Source organism: Rattus norvegicus, chromosome 9 (genome assembly GCF_036323735.1).
Source record: "Rattus norvegicus strain BN/NHsdMcwi chromosome 9, GRCr8, whole genome shotgun sequence".
In the NCBI taxonomy this organism is placed as follows: Eukaryota; Metazoa; Chordata; class Mammalia; order Rodentia; family Muridae; genus Rattus; species Rattus norvegicus.
In genome coordinates this window covers 105,762,514-105,786,779 of record NC_086027.1, presented here as the reverse complement: position 1 = coordinate 105,786,779, position 24,266 = coordinate 105,762,514, and the positions used below count along the sequence as shown (strand labels likewise).

General features: G+C 40.4%; 1 protein-coding gene across 29 annotated transcripts in view; it reads right to left on the bottom strand.

Moving 5' to 3' along the window:
- Positions 1-24,266, bottom strand: part of Ppip5k2 (diphosphoinositol pentakisphosphate kinase 2) — a 110,254-nt gene that overhangs the window by 51,380 nt on the left and 34,608 nt on the right. For 16 of the 29 annotated variants that reach the window (XM_063267634.1, XM_063267639.1, XM_063267638.1 and 13 more), the window contains exons 1-10: positions 24,046-24,181; positions 11,905-12,302; positions 9,771-9,966; positions 7,586-7,676; positions 6,585-6,670; positions 5,745-5,899; positions 3,470-3,571; positions 1,748-1,909; positions 816-937; positions 371-472 (exon numbers count right to left, since the gene is read on the bottom strand). In XM_063267634.1, coding sequence (XP_063123704.1) covers positions 371-472; positions 816-937; positions 1,748-1,909; positions 3,470-3,571; positions 5,745-5,899; positions 6,585-6,670; positions 7,586-7,676; positions 9,771-9,966; positions 11,905-12,018 — 1,130 coding nt within the window. In that variant the 5' untranslated portion in view covers positions 12,019-12,302; positions 24,046-24,181. Of the gene's footprint in view, positions 1-370; positions 473-815; positions 938-1,747; positions 1,910-3,469; positions 3,572-5,744; positions 5,900-6,584; positions 6,671-7,585; positions 7,677-9,770; positions 9,967-11,904; positions 12,303-23,448; positions 23,571-23,597; positions 23,730-23,989; positions 24,246-24,266 lie in introns of those variants that run through there. The other 13 variants (XM_063267649.1, XM_063267640.1, XM_063267645.1 and 10 more) reach the window with 7 other exon arrangements.

The window sequence follows — 24,266 nt, the reverse complement described above, 5'->3', positions numbered from 1 at the left end:
CGTAATAGATTTCTGTAAACTTGTGACTATGAAGCAGACATTAAAGTGAGTGACTTTCCCTAGCAGAATGCTATCAAACCCTGTGGCAACAGTGCTCTGATTTACTTACCTAGACAAAGACAAGGCCACCTGATGTGCAATGTTCCCAGCGTCATCCACCCATGTCAGAGGCTTCTACACTTGCTCAAGCATGGTTCAGGACCTCAGTGCAAGTCTGAGCTCTAGTATACCCTTATAAAACCATATCTATTCCCCCAGCTTCCAACTGAACCACATGAGAATACACAGAGTATAGCAGTCACTCAGAGATAGGCAGACCAGTGTGGAAAGCCTAGGGAACTTCGGACTGAGGCCGACAGCTGAGACTCACATCGTTCCAGAGGTAGTTGGCACAATTGGAATGTCTTCAGCCTCTAACGGTATGGACCAGGGGATATGAAACTGTGGCGCAAGCTCCCGCATCACGATATTGCTTCAAGACCAAAAGAATTAGGAAAAATTAATTAATCAAAACATAGGTGTGGGCATTTAATTGTGCCATGATAAAGAAACATAAGAATTTAAGTTAAACTATCAAATGGTTATATTAGCCTGATTATGTTATATTGTGATTATGTTATGATCAAGTCCTGATTCTGAAAACTTAGGTAAATTGAACACATTAACAAAATGCCATGTTTACAATAATTTATAGTTTAAAAATAAAATGTGTTGTTTTAATTACGTTTCCAGTTGTTTTTATCATTCATTAACTGTCTGTAAGCATCTACTATGCACAAAGGCACACAGGAGAAGGATACGGAGCAAATGCTTACCCAAGGATTTTTGCACAGTCATCATAGTACTTCATGGAATTTTTCACAAAACTGAAGCCATTGACGTCGCACACGTAGGACTGTCCGTTGGCGCGTAACAAATCAAAGCCACAGACTGTTTGCTATTCAAAACAAGGTAGAAATTTCAAGGTATCATTGGAATGACTATGATTCTGTAATTTCTTAAGAATATTCCTTTATCATGAGTAATACCAGTCTTTGGAATCCTAGTACAATAAAACAATTTATAAGAATGCATTACAACTTACTTATAGATTATCATTCTTCACACAGAATTACTACACAGAAGCAGCTCTTTTATTAATAACCAGTAATATCATTAGCCTATTTTATGAATCTGGGATAGGCCTTCTCTAAGAAGATAAGATGCACCCTTCATTAAATACAGGCCGCATCACTTCCACTTGAATATTTACTATACACTATTGTTAGATAAATTATAGCATACAAGAGAGGGAGTCAAACACTAGAAGCAAAGAGGTTTCTTTAAAACGTGTATATTGTTCACAGGAATAAGTTTTACTAAATATTAGGCCAAAGGATAAAACAGTGAGGGTCATTTTTATTCAAATAGTTCTTTTTTTATTTAATGAAAGTAAAAAGTACTTATCACCAATTTAGAAAAAGAACATGTTAGGCACTCCCCAAAGTATACATTAGTGATCTTACTCTGTAACTCTATGTTCTGAATAAATGGACAAGGCTTATTACTTTTCTGTAATACAGAAAGAATATGCTGGGAATGAGGAAAGTGATGTTAGCTCCACAGGAATTCCTACAGACTCATATATGAACTCTAATATACGAACTCCCTCCTCCGCTTGCTTCTCTAATTACAAGTCGGATAAGGTCTAGCATCCAAAAGGAAAGCTTAGAATACACGGGTCTGCATGACTCGCATAGCATCTTACCTTAAAAGCAAGGCAGACTTTCCATGCGATCAGCTTCTCGCGTGCATTGAGAATGACAGGGTATCTTACTTCCTTCCCTTCGCTGTCTCGCTCTACCTTGCCATCAAGAGCGGGAGACTTTCGAGCTTCAGCATGAGCGTAGTCTGGACCCACGGTATAAACCTTTCAGAAAGTTTAAATATTTATAGTGTAGATGCTAGTTAAATATATAACCAGGAACAATAAAGTCAAAGAAAAATATCTATTTAAGAATAGTTCAGATAGAAGACTATTAATAAGCGTATCCTGTTTTATATGGCAGGATTTTTCAATATATCAAAAAGTTATAACATACATGTAACTATACATAATTACTTATACAGCATAAAAGACTTTATTCTCTGTACATAAGTACAAAGTTGGGCATTATGTACTAAAACTGTAAAGATGCAATTCTTAGACACAGAAGAAATGTCTACATGGTTGTTTAAAGTGTGGGGAATTCACCTTGTGGGAGGGAAAACAAGGGAAGGCATGTTTACAGAGGTGATAAATAGAAAGGCAGAGCAATGAAGCAACAAGGCATTCTGGGAAAGGAAAGGCATTCAACTTTACTTGTACTGTGCAGAATGGCATGTGTTGTTAGAAATGGCTTCTATGGCAGTTTTGTAAACATGCACGTTATCCTGTGGCAAGTTCAAGATCAGATTTATAAATTTAAAAAGGGCAGCCTCATCAAGAAAGGCTGTCTGGGAAAAGGTAAGCTTCATTGGTGTCCAAGTGCAATGGTGTTTCCTATCACATTACTGTTCCAGAGCCACACCACTGTTTGTTAGCTACTAGGATGTTCAGCCTGGAATTGTCCTACTCATTAGCCTTTAAAGAATCATATGTGTGTAAAACTTGACCTACACATTTTTGTAACATTCACTAAAATCTGTCATCTTTGTAATACTGGGTGCTTTACTTTTAAGCCTTTAAGAACACTGTTCTTGGGCTTCCGGCTGTCGGGGATGTCCCCCACATAAAACAGAACAAGAAGTCTGAACTAATGAGAGCTTAGTGTTAGAATGCTTGCCTACCTCACATAAGGGCCTACGTTCTATCACTAGTACCAAGAATAACAACACTCAAAAAGGCAGAAGTTAAATAGCTATCTGTCTCTAAAATACATGGTAACCCCAAAATACAAACTAAAGCTATATGCTCTCGGATTTACATGGTCTTATGATAGCTGAACTTGTGAGTTTTCAATCCGACGAAGATGATGTCACAATGACTTACTTCCAGTTGAAACTATCCTTCAGATGTCTGCTTCTTCTGGCTCAGTGACAATAGTGTCATCTTCTCTCCTGAGCTGGCCAGCAGCAGTTAGAGGCAGTGCTTGGAAGTCAGGCCATCACAAGTGAGAGGTAAGCATGTTCTACACGCAGTACACCACGCATGTGAGCTATGATGGTCACGGGGTTACATTCATTCAGTGTTTCTCGGCCTACAGTAACTCTTCTTCCTTCCTTCTTAGAAATAAGATTCTCACTAATAGATTCTCTGACACGGAACTGGACACGTGGCAAAGGCTTGCCTCAAACTCAAGATCCTCCTCATCACACCTACGAGCCGAGATTGTCGAATACACTACCATACCGAGCTAACAGTGTCTTTAAGTTAACACGGCATTTATCAGTATTAGTCGTGGAGCATCTGTACTTTCTCCCACGATGCCATCATCCTAAACATACCTACCTTAACGTCAGTACCGTCTGTAGGCATAAATTCTTCATATATATATGACCCCGTTTTTCGCACGCTGCTTTCTGGGGAATACACACTACTTCTACTGCCGATCTAGAGAGAAGAGATATCCATTAGCACCAAGTCAGGGCGGTGCCCTCCTTTCTATAGTACATCTAAAACGTAACCTTTATTTACTATCTACTTTAGCCATCCTCAACTATTAAACAACTTTAACCATGAAGATTGAATAACACTTAAATTTGGAAGTAAATATTCTCTGTAGTTGTTACTTAAACATAACAACTACATACAAGCATAAAATAAAATAAAATAAAATAAAATAAAATAAAAAATCACGTTTCTAGGGGACTGAAGAGAATCCTCAGTGCTTACGCATACTGGCTGCTTTTCCAAAGGATACAAGCTCCCAGCCCCATATCATGCAGCTGCTAACCACGTATAACTCCAGTTGCATGGCCTCTCTCAAACACGCGTAACACACACACACACACACACACACACGCACACGCACATGCACACACACACTTACATGCAAGCACACAAACAAAAACAGTTGAGCGTTTATTTCTGCTACAGACAGAGCTCCCACCATAGAAACAACATTTCCCTTCAGTCCCTGTCGAGGTGTTTGCGAAGCTCCTTGCATAATGCATTGCTACCGCTTCACATGTTCGTATGACGGAAATGGGCCACATTTGTAGTTGTTTCTAAGAACCTCCTGGGAGGTTCATGTTTATTCATGCAGTGCTTAGACAGACACTGCCAAATCTTCTAGAAACTATGTTATCCGAGTCTCACGAATGTATAAGAGAGCTCTCGCTGGCCTCAATTCCCTAGTCGTATCTGTACTTGGCATTTTCACTCTCTAATACTTGCCACTATAATGGATATTTAAAGGGCATTTACATTCTGCTTTAAGATATAGTCTACTTTACATGTCTTGGTGTTTTGCCTGCATGGATGTAAACACACAGCGTATATACAGTGCCTGTGGAGGTCAGAAGGCTCCACCCCAAGGCTGGACTTGCAGCTGCCTGTGAGCCTCCTTCTGAGTGTCACACTCTCTTATGCTGCTGGAGAACAACAGCTAGAGGTAGCATTTGACCAATCAGGTAATTATAAAGTGAAAATAATCATATTCTGTTTGCAGTATAACATACAACTAAGCTATGATGTTCATGAGGTTAGATTTATTAAATGTATTCTCATCCCAGGAGTAACTTTTTCTTCTGTTTTTCTCTTTTTCCTTTTGAGACAAAACCTCCTGGGGTGCTCTGAGCAAATGCTCTTAACAGCTGAGCCATCTTTTTAGCCCTTTGCTTATCCTTAACACACAAAACCACGACTGTTTATGAGCGCATCTCTAATGCTGCTACGTTAGTAAACCATATTACTAAGAGACTGCATTCCTGCTAGAGCAGGTTGGATTGGGCTTATTTCCCAACTACCCAATTTAAAAGAAGACCCTTGTCATTACAAAAAGTAATATATCATCATATTTCAGATATGATTTACATTAATTTTATTATGGGAACAATTAAGTATGCACTTACATGTGTGAAAATTACTAATGTTATTTTTGTGTGAACTGGCAATTTTTCCACATAACTTCGGTAAAAAGGAGCTTATCTTTAACTTAATTTCTAGTCTGATAGAAATACAAGTGGGAGACTGATGAAACGTTTGGCACCTTTCTTTGTTTTCTGAAGGCAGGACTTCTATTCACCTTCCCTTTCTGTGGTGCTAGGAGGGCAATGTCCCTCACAGGCTCAGGTACTGAACACTTGCTGCCCGGTGGGTGGCTGCTTTGTAGGTCTAAGGTGCGGCCTGGTGGAGGAAGTGCCTCCCTGGGGTAGGCTTTGAGGGGATAAAGTTTCGGGCAGGCCAATCCAGTCAGAGCTCTGTCCTTCATGCTTGTTAGACAGGAGCTCTGAGCTCTGTTCCTGGGACTGCAGCCATGCCTGCAGCTTGCTGCTATGCCTCTCCCACCACAGTGGACTCTTACTGCTCTGGAACCGTGGTTCAAATATAGTATCCTTAGGACCCTCCTTCTAGAAGTAGTTTTTGCTGTGGTGTTTTAGCACAGTAATGGAAAAGTATACTTTTTAATGGAATTATTATCCCAGTTCCGTCAGTTTCCTCTAAACCACGACAGTTCCATTATCTCACCATAGTTTATTAACAACCTGGTGACCCTTTACCACACTTTAATAAAATGCACAGAAGAATGAAGACTGCTCACAGGAAGGTTACAAAGGCTTACCTTCCTGAAAAGTCTCTGACTTCCACCTCCGGCAGATGTCGGGTAATAAATGTAAACATTGTGGTCTTCGGCACTGACCGGCTTTTCCACAAATGGCTTTTGGAAAACTTCCCCATTCACTTCCACGTGATCTTCTCCTTCAATCAGGCTGCATTCTAAACACAAAGCACAATCGCCAGAAAATTCAGATACCCTTATATCACTGAGATAACATCACTACAAGAGCAAACATAAAACTGACTTTGCAGGCTTCTAGGAAAACTAAGCTCAGCCTTACAGACTAAATTAACCAGAGCTGAAGCAGCGCAGGAGCAGAGTAACAGCCTGACTAGCATGTGCAAGGCCCTGGGCTCAAGCCCCAGAACCGAGAGAAAAGACCAGAACCCACTAATGACTGCGGAGAGTGAGGGTCAGCCTTCCCCAGGGATGAGCTTCCTAAACCATTATCCAATACCAAATGGTCAGCCCCCAAGTCACAGGCATACAATTATACACACAGAAACCATGAAGATAATAACTCCTATAGTACTATAGCCATTAGCTCACAGTGTCTTGTTTTGCTGTGTTTTCTGAGACGGCGTCTCACAATGTGAAGAAGCCCAGCCTGGCCCAGAACTAAATACATACGGCCAACTCTGACGCTGAGTTCCCCATCAATCTGCCTCCACCCTCCGAGTATGGTGTTACAGGCGTGCACCACCATAGGCCCACGTTTGCTTAACTCACTAAGAAAACCTGTTAAATAGACTGTCATGAGTCCTGAAACTCTTTCTGCTGATTGCAGGGTGTGACCAAGAGTAAGGGTGTCAAACAGGAGGCCGCGGAGCTGAGTTCTCTGACCTTTCGGGTTATTTGGATCACGGTTCAGAATTGCATACCGAGGAAGTAGGATGCCTTCAGCTTGAAGAATGCTATAAACATCTCTTCTAAAGAAACAGAGAAACATCCTCAGTGCTTGGCTCTCTATCTCACAATATGTTATATTCCTACACACGTAAGTTATCACTCTTAACTTCCGTGAGGTCCGCATAGTAACCCTTTTTGCTTTCCTAAGTATTTCAAATATCAAACTGCTCCTAACAAAATATTCACCAAAATGCATGAATCTTTTGTAGCTTATCAAAAGACTACACTTTAAGAATGTACGCGCATAAAGAAAAATAGTCAAGTAAGACTGATAAATCCCAAAGGCAAAATATAGCCTACTAAAACCCTTACCATAAAATAATATTTAATACCACAGAAAAATATTCATAGGATGCTAAGAGAAAAATGATTTTACCCTCATGTGAAGTTAGTATCTATGTTTTTCCATGTAAGTAATATAAGTAATGTCATGTTATAACACAAAAGTAGAATGCTCATGGGAAATAGAACTGTATGTAGCAACCAAAACAAAATATCAATTAAATGAAGCAGACAAACACACACCCTTTCAATAACTTCATGTAGAAGCCTGTGCTCAATGAATGTTAAGATGTGTAGTAACAACCTGCTGTAATGGTACACGTCACCATAAGCACCATCAGTTACAATGAACGGACTCCATGTAATTAATCATCAGCCATGTGACAAGTGACTGTAATTTTGGAGATTTAGTAGGCTTTGGAGGTTAAGCAACTGGTGTCCAGTTCCTTGTCCCACTACTTAGGGGACGACCTGTGACTAGGCAAGTGGATGATCTCAGTTCTCAAGGTTCCTCATAGGTAAAGTTTGCTAATAAATGTATTCTCTTAAGGACACAAGGACCGTATGTGAGAGCGTCTGACACTGTGTCAGCGTACACGAGTTACTAAGGAAGCCGTGGTTTCTTTTCCCTTGGGTCAGCCAACTTCACTCACCTATCTTGTATGTGATACTGCATATTCAAGTCATTGATTACAAATGGATTCCTGAGTTTTGCATAGGCAACTGCTTTGTCCAGTGGAAATCCTAAGAACACATATTATTATCATACTCTGTACAATCTGAAGATAAGCTGGTATCAATAAACTTATCAACTTCAATTATGCCACCTCCCCTAAAAAAACAATTTCATTATGTACATAACCACCTTCTATAAAAGATATGAAAGAATATGTACATTTTTATTTAACTTATACTATTAAAATAACTTTTCTTGGTTAATATCATTGATATGCCACACCAAATCACTGGCTATGACACATTAGCCTGTATCTGATTTAAAGACACCTGATAGAAAGGTAAGATGATTCATTATATAAAGATTATATAAAGAGAAATCTATGACTAATGTTTCACATCACTTGACTTTTAAAAATATTCTCAATATACAAGCCTCTTTGATATTTTAATGTCTAAACATGAAAGAGCTGACAGTACCTTTAAAAATAGAAGCAAAACCAAAAATAGATGTGTACACCATAAAATGTGCGAACAATAAAGATATGAACAGAAGCCTGCTGCTGCTGGGTAGCCTCAGTATACAGAACTAATCACCCCAAATTTCTAGACTACTAAAATCATTAATAATAATGAAAATGAGTCAAATGTAGGTGTGATTATAATAGATTTGAAAAAACTATAAAAATTTCAGAGATTGACCACTAACATTCTACAATGTGCCATAGCAGATGAGGAGGGGGGGGGAAACACGCTTAAATCCTGGCTCTGTTTACCTACGTAAGATTGAGCATGACACCCATCTAGTTCTTGCAGGATTAAAAGCTTTTCAATGTATATAAGATAATTCGAAAACTTGGCATAACCTTCCAAAGAATACTACTTTTATTGTCCTTAAGTGACAATTCTCTCATCAATATCTCCTCTATGGAAGATAAAAGTCATTCAGCCGGACAGTGCATGATTTGATTATGAACATTGACTGCTTATGAGGACATTACATTTCTGCAGCACTATATGAAGGTTTAGAAATGTTAAGTATTAAAATTCTAATCAAAAAGCCATGTTCAGTTAAAATGAATTCCTAAATTTCTCTTAGTTCTTTAACAATGCATTAAGCAGCAGCTGGACTCTATAAAGCCTCAGAATTCTGCACCTGTAAATGTCTCAATGTCATGATTTCAAGCTTCTACTAGAACAGGGCAAAGGGAAAGCCCCTGCCATAGCCCCTGCTTTGATTCTGGTTAAAATAGTCTCTTGCTGATGGATAACATGCAGAGTTTTCCTAAGACACAGCAGGGAGCTGTTAGGAGCTAACAGCTTTCACAGAGAACCATGTAACAGTACGAGAAGAACATTTTCATGTGCAGAAAATTTTAAGAGTTTCTCAAGAAGTCTCAGCCAACCAAGGTCAGACTAGGTTTACTGAAAATGAAAATCAATCTTCGTTATCAATATACAGAAAAAAAAAAAAAACAGCACAGCTCAAAACTATTTGGGAGGTAGGGTGGTAAAAGGTAATAATTCAGATACAAACTCTAATCCTCACAAGCTTATTAATAGCAAAACCAAGTAATTGCAAAATTTGAAAAATTTTCAGAAATAGCAATAATTAATAATTGATAGCAATAACTTAATACTTAAACTTAACCACTACCGCCGTTCAATTAAAAAATGGCAAAGAAGCCCTAAATTTTTAATTGAAAGTTCTTGACAAATAAAGTATGCACACTTATATAAAGACTACCAGGCCACTTTCTATGTGGTGGAAATATGGAGCTTAAAGTATCTAATAACTGGAGCATTTATCTGCAGATGTGTTCAAACGAAGGTATATATTAAAAGAGTCAATCACAACATTCCTGTAACAGTAAAGACTAGGAATTACCCAAATGTTTGGTTATTAGCTAACTAAGTTAAACACGTATATAATACACACCATGAGAACTGTGGTGTGGGGACATTTGATAAAGTCTAGAGAAGCTAAAAGTCACATTAGCTATGACACTGAACTCTTCAGAAACACACTCAGAGGATCAGAAAGGACTATATCAAGACGTTAAGCTCCCTTCTCTGTGTCTTGGCTTCATTTCCCATTTATCCAATACTCTATAACTGGTCCACAACCAAGTAAGAGGAGGCGCCTCCGTCCGCCTTCAGTACCTTTCGAGTGGAAAGAGATGAGGCAGTCACACAGAGGCCAGTCACCCACGGGCTCATTCAAGATCACGTCCTCCTCAAAAACCACGACTGTGATGTACTTAAACAAGGAGATCCGTTCCAAAATTTCCTTCATGGGTTTGGATTTGGATTTCTTGGCCATGGAACATATTCCAACCACAATCTGCCTTTCTGGTGGCTAAAAGGAAAAGAAAGCAGGATGACAAGCTGTCTTAATAAGCGTTCTAAAATATCGCTACTGTAATTTCCTTTCAGAAGAATATGAGGAACAGGAATCAGTAAAACTGACATATTCACTACTGAAGTCAGCAACATTCGGTCACTTTTAATACATGACAATTAAAATAAATTTTTACAAAATCTGAAAAAACTTAAGAAAACACCCACCCACAGCATATTGCTGCTGTTTTCAATTAAGTTTAAGGTGCAAATAAACCGTCCTTCTTCACCTGCTCGCAGCAGCATTTATTTAAATAACTATCTTCAGACAGAAACATGCAAATGAGACCAAAACTCCATCTATTCCAACTGAAAGGGCGGTGAGGGTCAGAGAAGGAATCTAGTTATCTAAAATCAAATGCCCTTCCAGCTACCAAGCTACACAGTAGTAAGTCTTCTTGTAGACTGAGCTGGGACACTGGCTGGTCACAGACAGCTTTTGGAACTTAGATAGCTTTGAGCCCACTGCTAGAAGACGCAATGAACTTTGACACACCCTCCAGTATTCATGCTTGACATTCCTACTCAATGATCTCCCTAATCTTTGTCCTTGTAACCAAATCAACATTCAGACTTGAACGTGCACCATATAAACCGTAACATACGGAGGGAGGGCCTCACAAGATTCTGGTATATTCAATCTTGATTCTTTGCACTTCATCTTCTGGAGGGTAAGAGTTCTATCAACCACATAAGACTGTCTCTAGTTCGTGACTTTTTGTATTTCATATAACACTACGTAATAAAGCTGTTCAAAGGAGGTTCGCAAAACTTCCCCTTGAATGTAGCAATAAAAAAGTGGGGATTAAATTGTTCTTACTTTTTTTAACATTTAGAAAAATAATTCCACATTGCCTCTTCTAACATGGAAACTGGAGTTTGAATGAGTATTAGACTTGATTCTAAATCAAACAATATAGACAGTGACCATCTTGGGGTCTACTATCTCCACTTCCCCTCATCGTCCATCTTATGACCCCCTAGTCATTTTATTCCTCATCAAGAAGAATTGTGAAAGGGCTCGCTATCCCCTTCCTAACGGAGATTTCACAGGTCAATTCTACTGGTTATTTCTCACAGCAAAACACGTGACAAGAACATCTGTGAAGGGCTCACTTCCTCAGGGATTATCAAAGTTCACTCACAGACGCTCAGTGAGAACATCACTGCTACAGAAGAATGCCTCCTAACCGGAGGCAGAAAGAGATAAGAGTGTAACTGCATCTAGCTCTCAAAGGCTTCTCTATGAAAAGCTCTGCTCTCCTCACAGACAGAAATAACTGTCTAATTGCTACTACAGACCACAGACTGATCTTACCATTTTTACCAAGCTTGGTAGGATTTTCTTTTAAAATGAGATTCTACTTTTAATTTGAAATTTAAGGAAAAATTTGACATATAGTTTATGCCTGCATTTCAAATCGGTTCTCAAATTAAAACAGTCTCTGCCTGAGGGCAAGAGAGCAAGAAGAATGTGGACTAAGAAACACAGTGGACCAAGAGAACAAGGACTGAATGTAACAGATGTGCTCCCCTTCTAAGATTCAATGCACACAAGACACTGGATACATTCGTTTCTTACACACACATATGCAGGCTTAGAGATAGTCTTGTGGCGTTTCCTAATCTTAGATGAGTCGTTCCTTAGTATCTTACAGCAACTCTACTGTCACTAACCTAAGTAAGGATCTTATGCTAGCTACCATTATTATTGCTAGCAATCTTTAATATCCTGTCTACTTATATTATGTATGCTTTTTAAATTTAAAACTTTTAAAAACAAATTTGCACATTGAAAAGTAATCTTATTTAAAATGAAAGTATCCGTTTGTCGTAGGGGCAACCAGTGAACATTCTGCACTGTCCTGCTTCATCAGGAGAGAAAGCAGCAACTTACAGACTCCTCCTCCTCCTCCTCCTCTTCATCAGCATGGTGGAAGAAGCGACGGTAGTTTCCAGCATTGATTTCCGCATCTTCAGGCCCAACAAAGAATCTGGGGGCTTCGCTCATTTTTACTGGATTTCATATACATAAAGTTTAAATAATCTATCCTAAAGCTGCTTCCAACAAAAGGTGTCAGAAGAACACATCCTCACTGTGCTGGCTGACACGCAGGTCTGCTGCAGTGTTTTATCTAATCACATGAGATGCGCTGACATTTAGCTGGCAAGAGCTCCTTTGTTCTCAGATATCATTGCTTCATTGTTGAACTCCAAGTTGCTGCTGCAGTTTAAAATGGCAAGGACAATGAGGCTACTGCTTCCCCAGGGTTGGAACAGATGTCCTCTTTTCACCTAGAACGCAACGCAAGCAATTAATTTCAAGAGCGTTCTTCAAGAATACTCACAAAAATAATTTTAAATGATATCAGAAAATCAGATCCAATAGCTTGGCAAAGGCCACCAAAATGCTAATACATTTTCCTCCATAAAATTAAGTAAGGAAGACTATATTCCAGATAGATATATCAGAGCAAGTGGTTCAGATGACACAACATAACAAAAAGACCACTCAATTCCAATCCAAAATGGGCCTGATAAGGGAGAAAATGATGCAAATTATAAGACAAACTTTTGTTAAAACCCAAAACCTTCAGTCCAGAAGTTTGTGAAGGGAGTGGACAAAGACAAATGGAACGCAGGTCTTCTGCATTAATCTGCAGGCTGAAAACAAGACTTCATTCAACTATTCTCAAACTGAGGGCTTGGAATGATTTAACAAATCTACAAAGACTGCTACAGCAAGCCTAGAGAAATTACTGCAGCCTCCAAATATAATATGCTTGTCAAGAAACTGTATGTGATTTAGTGACATGCCCCCATGAAAATCTGACATGAAAATCAGATTGCTAATGGCATAACCTCAAACTATTCCTCACAACGCTGTTTACATGTATTTGAACACTGGTGATTTTAAAATTAGTTATCTGCAGAGATGAAATTGTGCATCAAATACTCCATTTGATAGCTGTGACATAAAAAACATTGGTCGGGGTTGGGGATTTAGCTCAGTGGTAGAGCGCTTGCCTAGCAAGCGCAAGGCCCTGGGTTTGGTCCCCAGCTCCGAAAAAAGAAAAAAAAAAAAAAAAAGGAAAGAAAAAAACATTGGTCAATATGCTATACAGATATATAAAGTACAATCCAAACTTTTTATTTCTAGAAATCTGATTAAGTTTAACCAGTGGCTTTCAATAAAATATAAAGTACAATTGGTTTACTCGGTAAGCTTTGGCTTTAGGAAATTCTTATGGAAGTTGAAATCATTTAGAATTAAGCCTGAAGAAGAAATAATTTATTTATTAAAAAGGCTTTTTGTTTTTATTTCTTCTACACTATTTATTTTTGGTTGTGAGCCTAGCCTTTAACGGCTGAGCCATCTCTCCAGCCCTACACTATTTATATTAAAAGGTGTTTCCTACTAAGACAGAAAAACACAGAGGTCTGTAACTTCCCTGCAGATCAGTCCAGCTCAGCTTTGCTGTGACTACGTGGATGCTAAATACATCCTGGGGCCTGTGTGCTTCTCTTCTTTCCATTAAACATGTCCAAATATTTTAGTAACAGAAGGAGCCTTTGCTTGGAGTCAGCTTTACCAATCTGTTACTAACAAGTAACAACTTATGTAGCATTTCCCAACCCATCCACCACTCGCCTGTGTGTGTGAGTGAATGAGCATACCTACAGCCTGTAACGGTGAAGACTGCGGCAGCTTAGTGCCTCACACACAAACACTTAATAATCCTTTATTTCTACCTGAACTGCTATAAATTTACCTTTCTACAAACATAACATGAAAATCAAAAATACTGATGGTTGTTTGTTGAAATAATGTATTCACTCAATAAATACTATTCACTTCTTATAGAATCACTTCATTAAGGATAAACAAGTTTAAGTATTTTAACAAAAATGATTTATATAGCAATGACCTCGTTTTAAAGGCAGTACTGTAGCACTATTTTTTATGGCTGTTTTCTGTTTTTTCCCCATCTAAATATTCTTTGTGAAATGCCTTGAATATATAAATGTAAAATTCTGAAAAACTCAGTCAAGAATCCAATGAGCAGTGGCACACATATGACTGTTAGTGCTATTTGCAAAATCCTGGTTTGCATGGCTGGAGAGATGGCTTAGTGATCAATAACAATGGATGGTCTTCCAGAGCTCCGGAGTCAAGTCCTAGCGCCTACATGGAAGATCACAACTGTAGTCCCATGGGATCCAATGCCCATTTCTGATGTGTAGACATACATGCAGACAAAACACCCATCTGCACTCAACACGTACGTAAATCTTAAAAGCAAACGCGCAAACGACTTGCCGGTTCGTATTCAATACTATTCTTCCAATGAATGGCCGACACTGGGAGTGGAAAGCATCGAGGATAATGGGGGGGGGGCCTGTACACCACCTGGACGTTTCCTCCCAAACAACAGAGTTCGTAACTGAGGTGCCTCCCCCACCTCCAAGGCATGCATCACTTAAGAAATTCAGTTGAGTCCTTAATGCTGCCCAGAGGACAAGAGTACCTGTCCTCCACAACTGTGAGCCGACACCCTACAGCCTGGTGCTACACACTCACTGGACAAGGACAGGAGTAGATGGGCCAACAAGGAAGCACACATTAGGGAGTCTTCTCTAACCACATGACATTGGATCAAAGCCAGAGGCTAATACAGTGCGATCATTTGGGGTAAGAACATGAAATATTGAAGCACGAGTATACTCAGTATATTTCCTGTGGTCCAACACTAGCCAAGGAGATGGAGTAAACAGGAAGCAAAGGTACAGTGGAGAAAGTGGTGTTTTGTAACAAAGGTGTATGCAGAGGACGGAGGGTAAAATCACTTACTGAAATGCACCCGAGAAAGCTGGTGAGGAAGAGGAGGCAGGTTAGATTGTGAAGAATTCTGGTTCTTTTTTTTCTTTTCTTTTTTTCGGAGCTGGGGACCGAACCCAGGGCCTTGCGCTTGCTAGGCAAGCACTCTACCACTGAGCTAAATCCCCAACCCCTAAGAATTCTGTTTCAGTGGTAGACAGAACAATGATCACTCAATAGAATATAAGGCTGGGTGGGGCTTTCATTTATTTTTCTGTAATTCTATTTCGACACATGAGAGAGGAAAAGGAGCGATTTAAAAGCTGAACCAGTTAGTGCTTAGAAATATGAACTAAGGAGTCAAAATACTAATGTTAGACTCTTGTCCTGTAAAATTGTATCTGAACTCTTGGGCCCTCAATTTCTATGTAAACTGTACCTGTCATATCCTGTGGGAAGGCTAAATATACGTCCATACATTAAAGGCACCGGGACTCTGAATTCTGGACATACTCCATATCAATTACTATGGTTGAGTAGGACTTGGGCATTTAAGGTGTCTCAAGCAGTTCCAACGAGCAGCCATGAAAGAAAGAGAAAAGAAAAATGAAGGAGAGGAAAGAAACAGTAGAAGCAACAGAAAGTGAAACACGTGTTCACCATTGTCATGGCTGTGCACCTCTGGTAGCATAGGAAATCAGATTCCCTCCTCGTCATAGGGTTTTACTGCTGTGAACAGATACCATGACCATGTTTTTTTTTTTTTAAAGAACTGTTAATTTACTCTATATAAGTACACCATAGCTGTCTTCAGACACCACAAGAGGGCATCAGATCCCATTACAGATGGTTGTGAGTCACCATGTGGTTGCTGGGATTTGAACTCAGGATCTCTGGAAGAGCAGTCAGTGCTCTTAACCTCTGAGCCAATTCTCCAAACCCCAAGGCAACTCTTATAAGGACAACATTTAATTGGGGCTGGCTTACAGGTTCAGAGGTTCAGTCCATTGTCATCAAGGCAGGAACATGGCAGCATCCAGGCAGGCACGGTGCATGAGGAGCTGAGAGTTCTACATTTTCATCTGAAGGCTGTAAGCAGAATACTGCCTTCCAGGCAGCTAGGATGAGGGTCTTAAAGCCCACACCCACAGGGCCACACCCACTCCAACAAGGCCACACCCACTCCAACAAGGCCATTCTTCTTTTATCTTTATCTTTACTTTATCTTTTCGTTTACTGGATACTTTATTTACATTTCAAATGTTATTTCCTTTCCCGGGAACCCCCTATACCATCACCCCTCTTCTGCTTCTATGAAGGAGGTCTCCCACCCACTCCCTCCCTCCCACCCTGGCATTCCCCTACACTGGGGCATCAGGCCTTCACAGGACCAAGAGCCTCTCCTCCCAGTGATGCCCACCCAACAAGGCCATCCTCTGCTACATATGCAGAGGGAGCAATGGGTCCACCCTTGTGTACTCTTTGGTAGGTGGTTTAGTCCCTGGGAGCTCTGGGGGAGTCTGATTGGTTGATATTGTTCTTCCTATGGGGTTGCAAACCCCTTCACCTCCTTCAGTCCTTTCTCTAACTCCTCAATTGGGGACCCCGTTCTCAGTCCAATGGTTGGCTGTATGTATTTGTCAAACTCCGGCACAGCCTCTCAGGAGACAGCTATGTCAGGCTTCTGTCAGCATGCGTCTTAGCATCCACAATAGTGTCTAGGTTTGGTGACTGTATATGGGATGGAACCCCAGGTGGGGCAGTCTCTGAATGGCCTTTCCTTCAGTCTCTGCTCTACTCTTTATTTCCATATTTCCTCCTGTGAGTATTTTTGTTCCCCCTTCTAAGAAGGACTGAAGCATCCAAACTGTGGCCTTCCTTCTTGAGCTTCATGTGGTCTGTGAATGGTATCCTAGGTATTCTAAGCTTTTGAGCTAATATCCACTTATCAGTGAGTGCATACCAAGTGTGTTGTTTTGTGATTACGTTACCTTGCTCATGATGGTATTTTCTAGTTCCATCCATTTGCCTATGAATTTCATGAAGTCATTGTTTTTAATAGCTGAGTAGTACTCCATTGTGTAAATGTACCACATTTTCTGTATCCATGCCTCTGTTAAGGGACATCTGGGTTCTTTCCAGTTTCTAGCTATTATGAGTAAGGCTGCTATGAACATAGTGGAGCATGTGTCTTTGTTACATGCTAGAGCATCTATGGATATATGCCTAGGAGTGGTTTAGCTGGGTCCTCAGGTAGTACTATGTCCAATTTTCTGAGGAACCTCCAGACTGATTTCCAGAGTGCTTATACCAGCTTGCAATCCTACCAACAATGGAGGAATGTTCCTCTTTCTCCATATTCTTACCAGCATCTACTGTTACCTGTTTTTGATTTTAGCCATTCTGACTGGTGTGAGGTAGAATCTCAGAGTTGTTTTGATTTTCATTTCCCTGATGACTAAAGATGTTGAACATTTTCTTTAGGTGTTTCTCAGCCATTTGATATTCCTCAGTTGAGAATTCTTTGTTCAGCTCTGTACCCCATTTTTTAATAGGGTTATTTGGTTCTCTGGAGTCTAACTTGAGTTCTTTGCATATATTGGATATTAGCCCTCTATCGGATGTAGGATTGGTAAAGATCTTTTCCCAATCTGTTGGTTGCCATTTTGGCCTATTCATAGTATCTTTTGCCTTACAGAAACTTTGCAATTTTATGCTGTCCCATTTGTTGATTCTTGATCTTAGAGCATAAGCTATTGGTGTTCTGTTCGGGAAATTTTCCCCTGTGCAAATGTGTAAGAGGCTCTTCCCCACTTTCTTTTCTATTAGTTTCAGTATATTTGGTTTTATATTGAGGTCTTGATCCACATGGACTAGACCATTGTACAAGGTGATAAGAGTGGGGAAATTTGTATTCTTCCACATGCTGACCTCCAATTGAACCAGCACCATTCGTTGAAAATGCTGTCTTCTTTCCATTGGATAGTTTTAGCTCCTTTCTCAAAGAACAAGTGACTATAGGTGTGTGGGTTCATTTCTGTGTCTTCAATTCTATTCCACTGGTCTATCTGTCTGTCTCTGTACCAATACCATGCAGTTTTTATCACTATTGCTCTGTAATACAGCTTGAGGTCAGGGATGGTGATTCCCCCAGAAGTTCTTTTATTGTTGAGGATAGTTTTTGATATCCTGCGGTTTTTGTTATTTCAAATGAATATGCAAATTGCTCTTTCTAACTCTATGAAAAATTGAGTTGGAATTTTGATGAGGATTGTATTGAATCTGTAGATTGCTTTCAGCAAGATGGCCATTTTTACTATATTAATCCTGCCAATCCATGAGCATGGGAGATCTTTTCATCTTCTGAGATATTCTTGGATTTCTTCAGAGACTTGAAGTTCTTGTCATATAGATCTTTCACTTGCTTGGTTAGAGTCACACCAAGGTATTTATATTATTTGTGACTATTGTGAATGGTGTCATTTCCCTAGTTTTGCCTTGGGTTGTTTATCCTTTGAGTAGAGGAAGGGTACTGATTTGTTTGAGTTCATTCTATATCCAGCCACTTTGCTAAAGTTGTTTATCAGGTTTAGGAGTTCTCTGGTGGAATTTTTGGGGTCACTTAAGTATACTATCATGTCATCTGCAAATAGGAGTATATAAAAACCATCACATTCCACTCCTTGTTCCCTATAGGTTTGTCCAAACATGTGAGTCTATGGGGGCCATACCTAAAAATAGCATAATACAAAATACATTTAGTATAACTTCTAAAGTCTCCATAGTCTATAGCAGTCTCAACAATGTTAAAAGTCCACAGTTCAAGGTCTCTTCTGAGAAACTCTGCATCTCCATGTCTGATGTCAAAGCAGTTTTCAGCTCTCCACTCCTTTTTTGTCTTTGCTGACTGCAACAAACTTCTTTCTCCTGGGCTGGTTCCACTCCCTGTTAATAGCTTTCCTCAGCAGATAACCCAGAGCTTTGGCATCTCTAACATCTCGGGACCTCCAAAGCAACTTCAATGTTACACCTTCATGTTTCAATGTCTGGGATCCACACACGATCTTCTGGGCTCCTCCAATGGACTGGCATCACTTCTCCAGCTCTGCCCTCTGTAGCACTCTAAGCTCAGGTCGATCCACTCTACTGCCACTGCCACTGCCACTGCTGTTCTTGGTGATCATCCCATGGTACTGGGGTCTTCTGCTCCAACTAGGTTTCACCAATAACCTGTAAGCTCTCTTCAAGATGCCAAACTTCAACTCTTGCATGACCCCTTCTTCAGTCCTGGCCGTCAACTACAACTGAGGCTGCACCTTCACTTTCCATGGCATCTCACAGTGCCAAACCTAGGCTGTTCCTCATGACCCCTTCCTGCCCTCAACCACCAGTACCACCGGGGTGACTCTCACACATTACCAAGTGCTTGCGGCAGGAGGTACAACCTTGGCTATCTCTGTAACACAGCTTCCTTGTGTTCTCAGAAAACACTTCCCAGAAAATTTCATCTCAGTGATGCTGGTCTCTTTTTAATCACCACTAATTTCTTAGCTCCAGCTAACCAGCATCAACTGTCACAGCAGTCTGTTTCTATTCTTGACTCTAAAGCCAGAGTCTAATGGCCGAAACTACTGAGTCCTGCTGCTTGCAGGTGCTGGAACAAGGCCCCAGTTTTCTATTACATTATCATTAGCTTCCTCTTTTCCAACTCCTTCACTGCCTAAGGCTGTCCTGGATCTTGCTCTGTAGATTGACCTTGAACAGAGATCTGCACGCCTGTCTCCTGGGATTAAAGCATTCCACTGCTTTCCAAAGTCCCAAACCCACATTCCTCCTAACAAAAGCGTGGTCAGGTTGTCACAGGAATACTCGACTATTCTTGTATCAATTTGTCTTAGTCAGGGTTTCTATTCCTGCACAAAACATCATGATCAAGAAGCAAATTGGGGAGGAAAGGGCTTATTTGGTTTACATTTCCAAATTGCAGTTCATCATCAAAGGAAGTCAGGACTGGAACTCAAGCAGGTCAGGAAGCAGGAGCTGATGCAGAGGCCATGGAGGGATTACTTACTGGCTTGCATCCCCTGCCTTCCTCAGCTTGCTCTCTTATAAAACCCAAGACTATCAGCCCAGAGATAGTACCACTCACAGTGGGTCCTCCCACCCTTGAGCACTAATTGAGAAAATGCCTTACAGCTGGATCTCGTGAGACATTTCCTCAAGGGAGGCTCCTTTGTCTGTGATAACTCCAGGTTGTGTGGAGTTGACACACACACCCAGCCAGTGCACTCCTATACTGAAAAGGGTATAAGCTGAGGAAGCAGAATCTCCATCCTTATCTCCAACAGCAAAGACTTTTCCAAAAATTTAAAGATGTCTTCATTCATTTGATCTTGGTCACCTATAGTCCTCTCATTATTTAACATCATGGGTTATATATAACTCTCCAAAATATAAACCTTAAGAGAATTTATGTTTTTATATGTTAAATACTTAGTTTTTAGATGCAGGGCTTCCAAACATGCTGCTCGACAATGAATGCAGATTTAGGTGTATTAAAAAAATTGTCTGAACCACTGAGATGGCTTTAAGGTCCTACTCAGATAATGAGCAATGTATCTTCAGTTTTCCGTACGATATTATTTTCCACAGATGTAAAATGTAAAAAAAAAAAAAAAAAGGTAAGGAAGTAGTAACTACTTTGCAAATGATCTCTCAATCATCTTTTGGATAGTGGGTAAATGAGGACACTTTCCTCTTTTTAAAGAAGTACATAAGTAAGTACTTATTTCAATAGTACTGAACATGTGAGGGTCAAGTCTTCCAATAACCTAAACTATATTAATCAATCAATGATCACATAATCAATTAAAAAAAAGGTACAAAGGGTCTGTTTAAACCTAAGGTCACAAACACACGAACAATAACAAAGATACAAGCAACTTTTTCCCTCTCACAAGGTATATGGTTTCTCACAAAATGAAATTTTGGCAAATCTGAGGAGATCTAGAACATCCTCAATGATAATTTCACTTGAAATCCTACAACCTCCACCGACTGTGGCCATAGCATCATACAATACTCAACAATCTGACCAGTGCTCAGTCACAAGCTCCAATGTCATATTAAATGCCTAGTCTGAAGTATCTATTCACGTTCTAAGATGGCTTTTGTAGCAATAGTCCCCAAATAGACTGGTTACATCATCATAACAAACACATTACTGGCCTATCACAAAAAACTTTGATCAGGGATTCTTAAGTAGAGAATTTACATGCTAGGTTTGAGATGTGTGCAAAAAAAAAAAAAAAAAAAAAAAAGGACTTAACACTGGTTAAAAATCACAATGTGTTTCAGTTTACTAGTTTCCACACATGCCCAGCAGGGACTAGGAAACCTTAACATCTGGTGGACTGGAGCTATTAAACTGTAAAGTTCAGGGTTGAGTCCAATACTCTGCCGTCCTTAAATTCCAAGGGGATGCTGACATTGCTTGGAGTTTCATTTTAAGAACTCTCCACTCTAGCAAAATCAACTTAAACTCTTGCTCCCCGCCCGCCCCGAAATTACTGAACAGCTCTAAGCAGCAAACAGTACGAGGTTACACACTGCATACAGTTCTGAAGGTTAAATGAGTACGAAGGTGGCCAGAACAGCTAACAGACAGTAAGGACTCTGTAAACATTAGCTGTTTCTATAACTGGCTAACTATGGCTGTAAGTAAGACTTTTCTGACCTTAACTGGCAAAAGAAACAAACAAACATAAGCAAGTCAGTTCAGAATGTATCTTCTGGCAAAGGCTGCCTGCTCAGAGCCCCTTCTGATGGTCTTTGAGGAGACCTTTTTACAAGGCTCCAGTTTTACTTGGCTGCTCCAGACTGGACTACCTACTGCCCTGGACACAGTCTCATGTTTGTTCACTCTGTCTCAAGCTGCCTCTTCCTTAAATTAACACCCTGAAGAAGCCATTGATCCTGTACAGTATTTAGGGTCTCCCAAGCTATCTTCTTGTAAGTTCCACTTAAGTCCAAAAGTCCAGCCGTGGAATTAGTAAATTTCCACTCAAAAAAAAAAGGAAACTGGAGCTCCAACTGCTGTTCAACCAGAATACAAATACGTAACTGGTTTTCCTGAGACCCCAAAGCATTTTCCAGTGGAAACATTATTATAAATTCCTAGGACGAGAGGAAGAAGTTACATAAGAGTGTTAAATACTGGCTTCTTCCTGCTAGGAAAGACAAGTGAGAATCGGGTTTTTTTTTTTTTTGATTATATAAACCAAGACAGTTCCAAGTCCCATATAACTTTGCCAATGGTTGATTCCCCTCCCTCTTCAAAAGGTGGACCTCCTTCTGCTGAATCAGCTCTTCTGCCTGGAATTTACCTTTCTGCTGAGTTAGCTTGGAATTAGTTAGGTTTGGAATTTCCTGCCATTTTGGAGGAAGTTCCTATTCTCCTTGAAATAACCTGGGAGACTTCAGAGAATGCTTCCCAGACTTTGCTCGTGCATCCACCAAACACATTTCTTAACCTTTCCATCTTCTTGGGCTCCAATCAATGCCTTTCCCACTGATCTGTTTCTGTGAGAGCTCAGCGTTTTAATTTGTTTTTAATTATCAAACATTTCAAATTGTCAGAAAGACTGAATGAACTATCCCTATGTCTAGTATGAGAGTCAATATTTTATCAATTGTTCAATTTAATGCCATTAGAATTACTTAAAATGGAAAAAGCAAGCTTTCTACAATTAGGAGCCTTCTTTTTTTTCCCCCCACTTTCTTTTTTTTATGTTTATCTTTTTATTGGATTTTTAAAATTTACATTTCAAATGTTATTCCCTTTCCCAGTTTCCCAGGCATAAGTCCCCTCTCCCAACCCCCTCCCCTTCTGCCATAAGGATGTTCCCCTCCCCATCCACCCCCTTCACCCCCCCAACATTCCCCCTTCTATTCATCAGCATTACCACTTGTCTTTTCAAAAAAAGAATAGCCTATGCTACAGAAAATACACTCGGCAGTCTGAAATATTTAATTCTACATCACATACACAAGTTGCACAGAGATCACGACTGTCATTTGGCGCGCACACACACACACACACACACACACACACACACACACACAGGCACAAGCACACTATGGATCCATAACCTCTGATAACGTTAGTGAAGACATTGAAATAACAAGAGCAGTGGCGAGACAATAGAATACAGATGTTGGATTCAGATCTAGTTTCTAGTAAACACTCAAAGGTTTAGCTGTGGCAAAAAAATGTTACCAGGCTAAGTTATACAACCTCACTAACTTTCCATTTTCCGGCTTAAAAATATAATAATCTAGCAACCTCCACGAGACTCTTGAAAGGATGAATGACAATATATGTGCAAAGCATGTGGTACAGCACACATGAATAGCAGCTATCGTTACAGTATTGCTCTAAAACCATAGATTTCAGTTTAAAAACTAAAAAAAAAAAAAAAAAAAAAAAAAAAAAAAAAAAAAACTGTAATAGCGAAATAAAATCCTGCCCGGTGTAGGGTAGGACGCTAATGCTGAAGTCAGCCATGCTTCCTACTTCTACAGCTAAGTCTTTTAGGGCGCAGAAAACAAAACGACCATTACCACAATACTCCAAGAATGGTAACTCTCAGGAAGTTGTCCAGAAGCTCGAGGATGAGATCCAAAGGTCATTACCTACGTGGGAGGACGCAACGCTGTCTAATCGATAAGGCGCGGCGGGTGCGGCATTGACCTGCAACCTCGTATCTTACCGTGCAAAGCTGCTGCCTACAACACAGTGCTTTTTGTTCTTTGGAAGTGGGTGTGGAAAGCAGAGACAAGCAGAGCGAAGAATGGGGAATGAAACAGACACCTCTCCCCACAGAAGAACCCAAACAACGCTGCACACCTCGGTGAAAGCTGATCCAAATACAAGTTGGACTTGGGTAGCTCCCTACGAGCAGGACTGCAATTTCGGGTTTTTCAAACTCTAGAAATGAAAAGAGGAAGCGACGCGGGAAGTGGAGAAGAAATTGAGCCTGAAAAGGAGCCTCGGGTTGTACTGTCACTCGTCCAAAACCACACTGTCGTTCGCTACCGTTTGTGGCTCTTGCAAGAGCACGTGTCTAGGGTCGGCAGAGTGGAGCAGAGACAAAGCAAACACCTGGAGGCGGCGGTGAGCCTCTGGCACCCGTAGATGTCGGATCTCCCGGTCCTCACCTGCCACGGCTGCGGTCATCCAGCGATCTGTGGCAGATGCCTGAGCCCATCCAGGTTTCGGTTCCTCCCCTTTAATTGCGGGGACAAGGATAGGATGTTCGTACAGAGGCCGCTCTCGGAGGCGTGGACCTGAATCTTCCTCTCCAGCAACAGCGGAACGGCTGGCACGGGTACACCTCGAGAACCTCGGACACGCCTCTTCCCTGCCAGCCTCCTGCGGT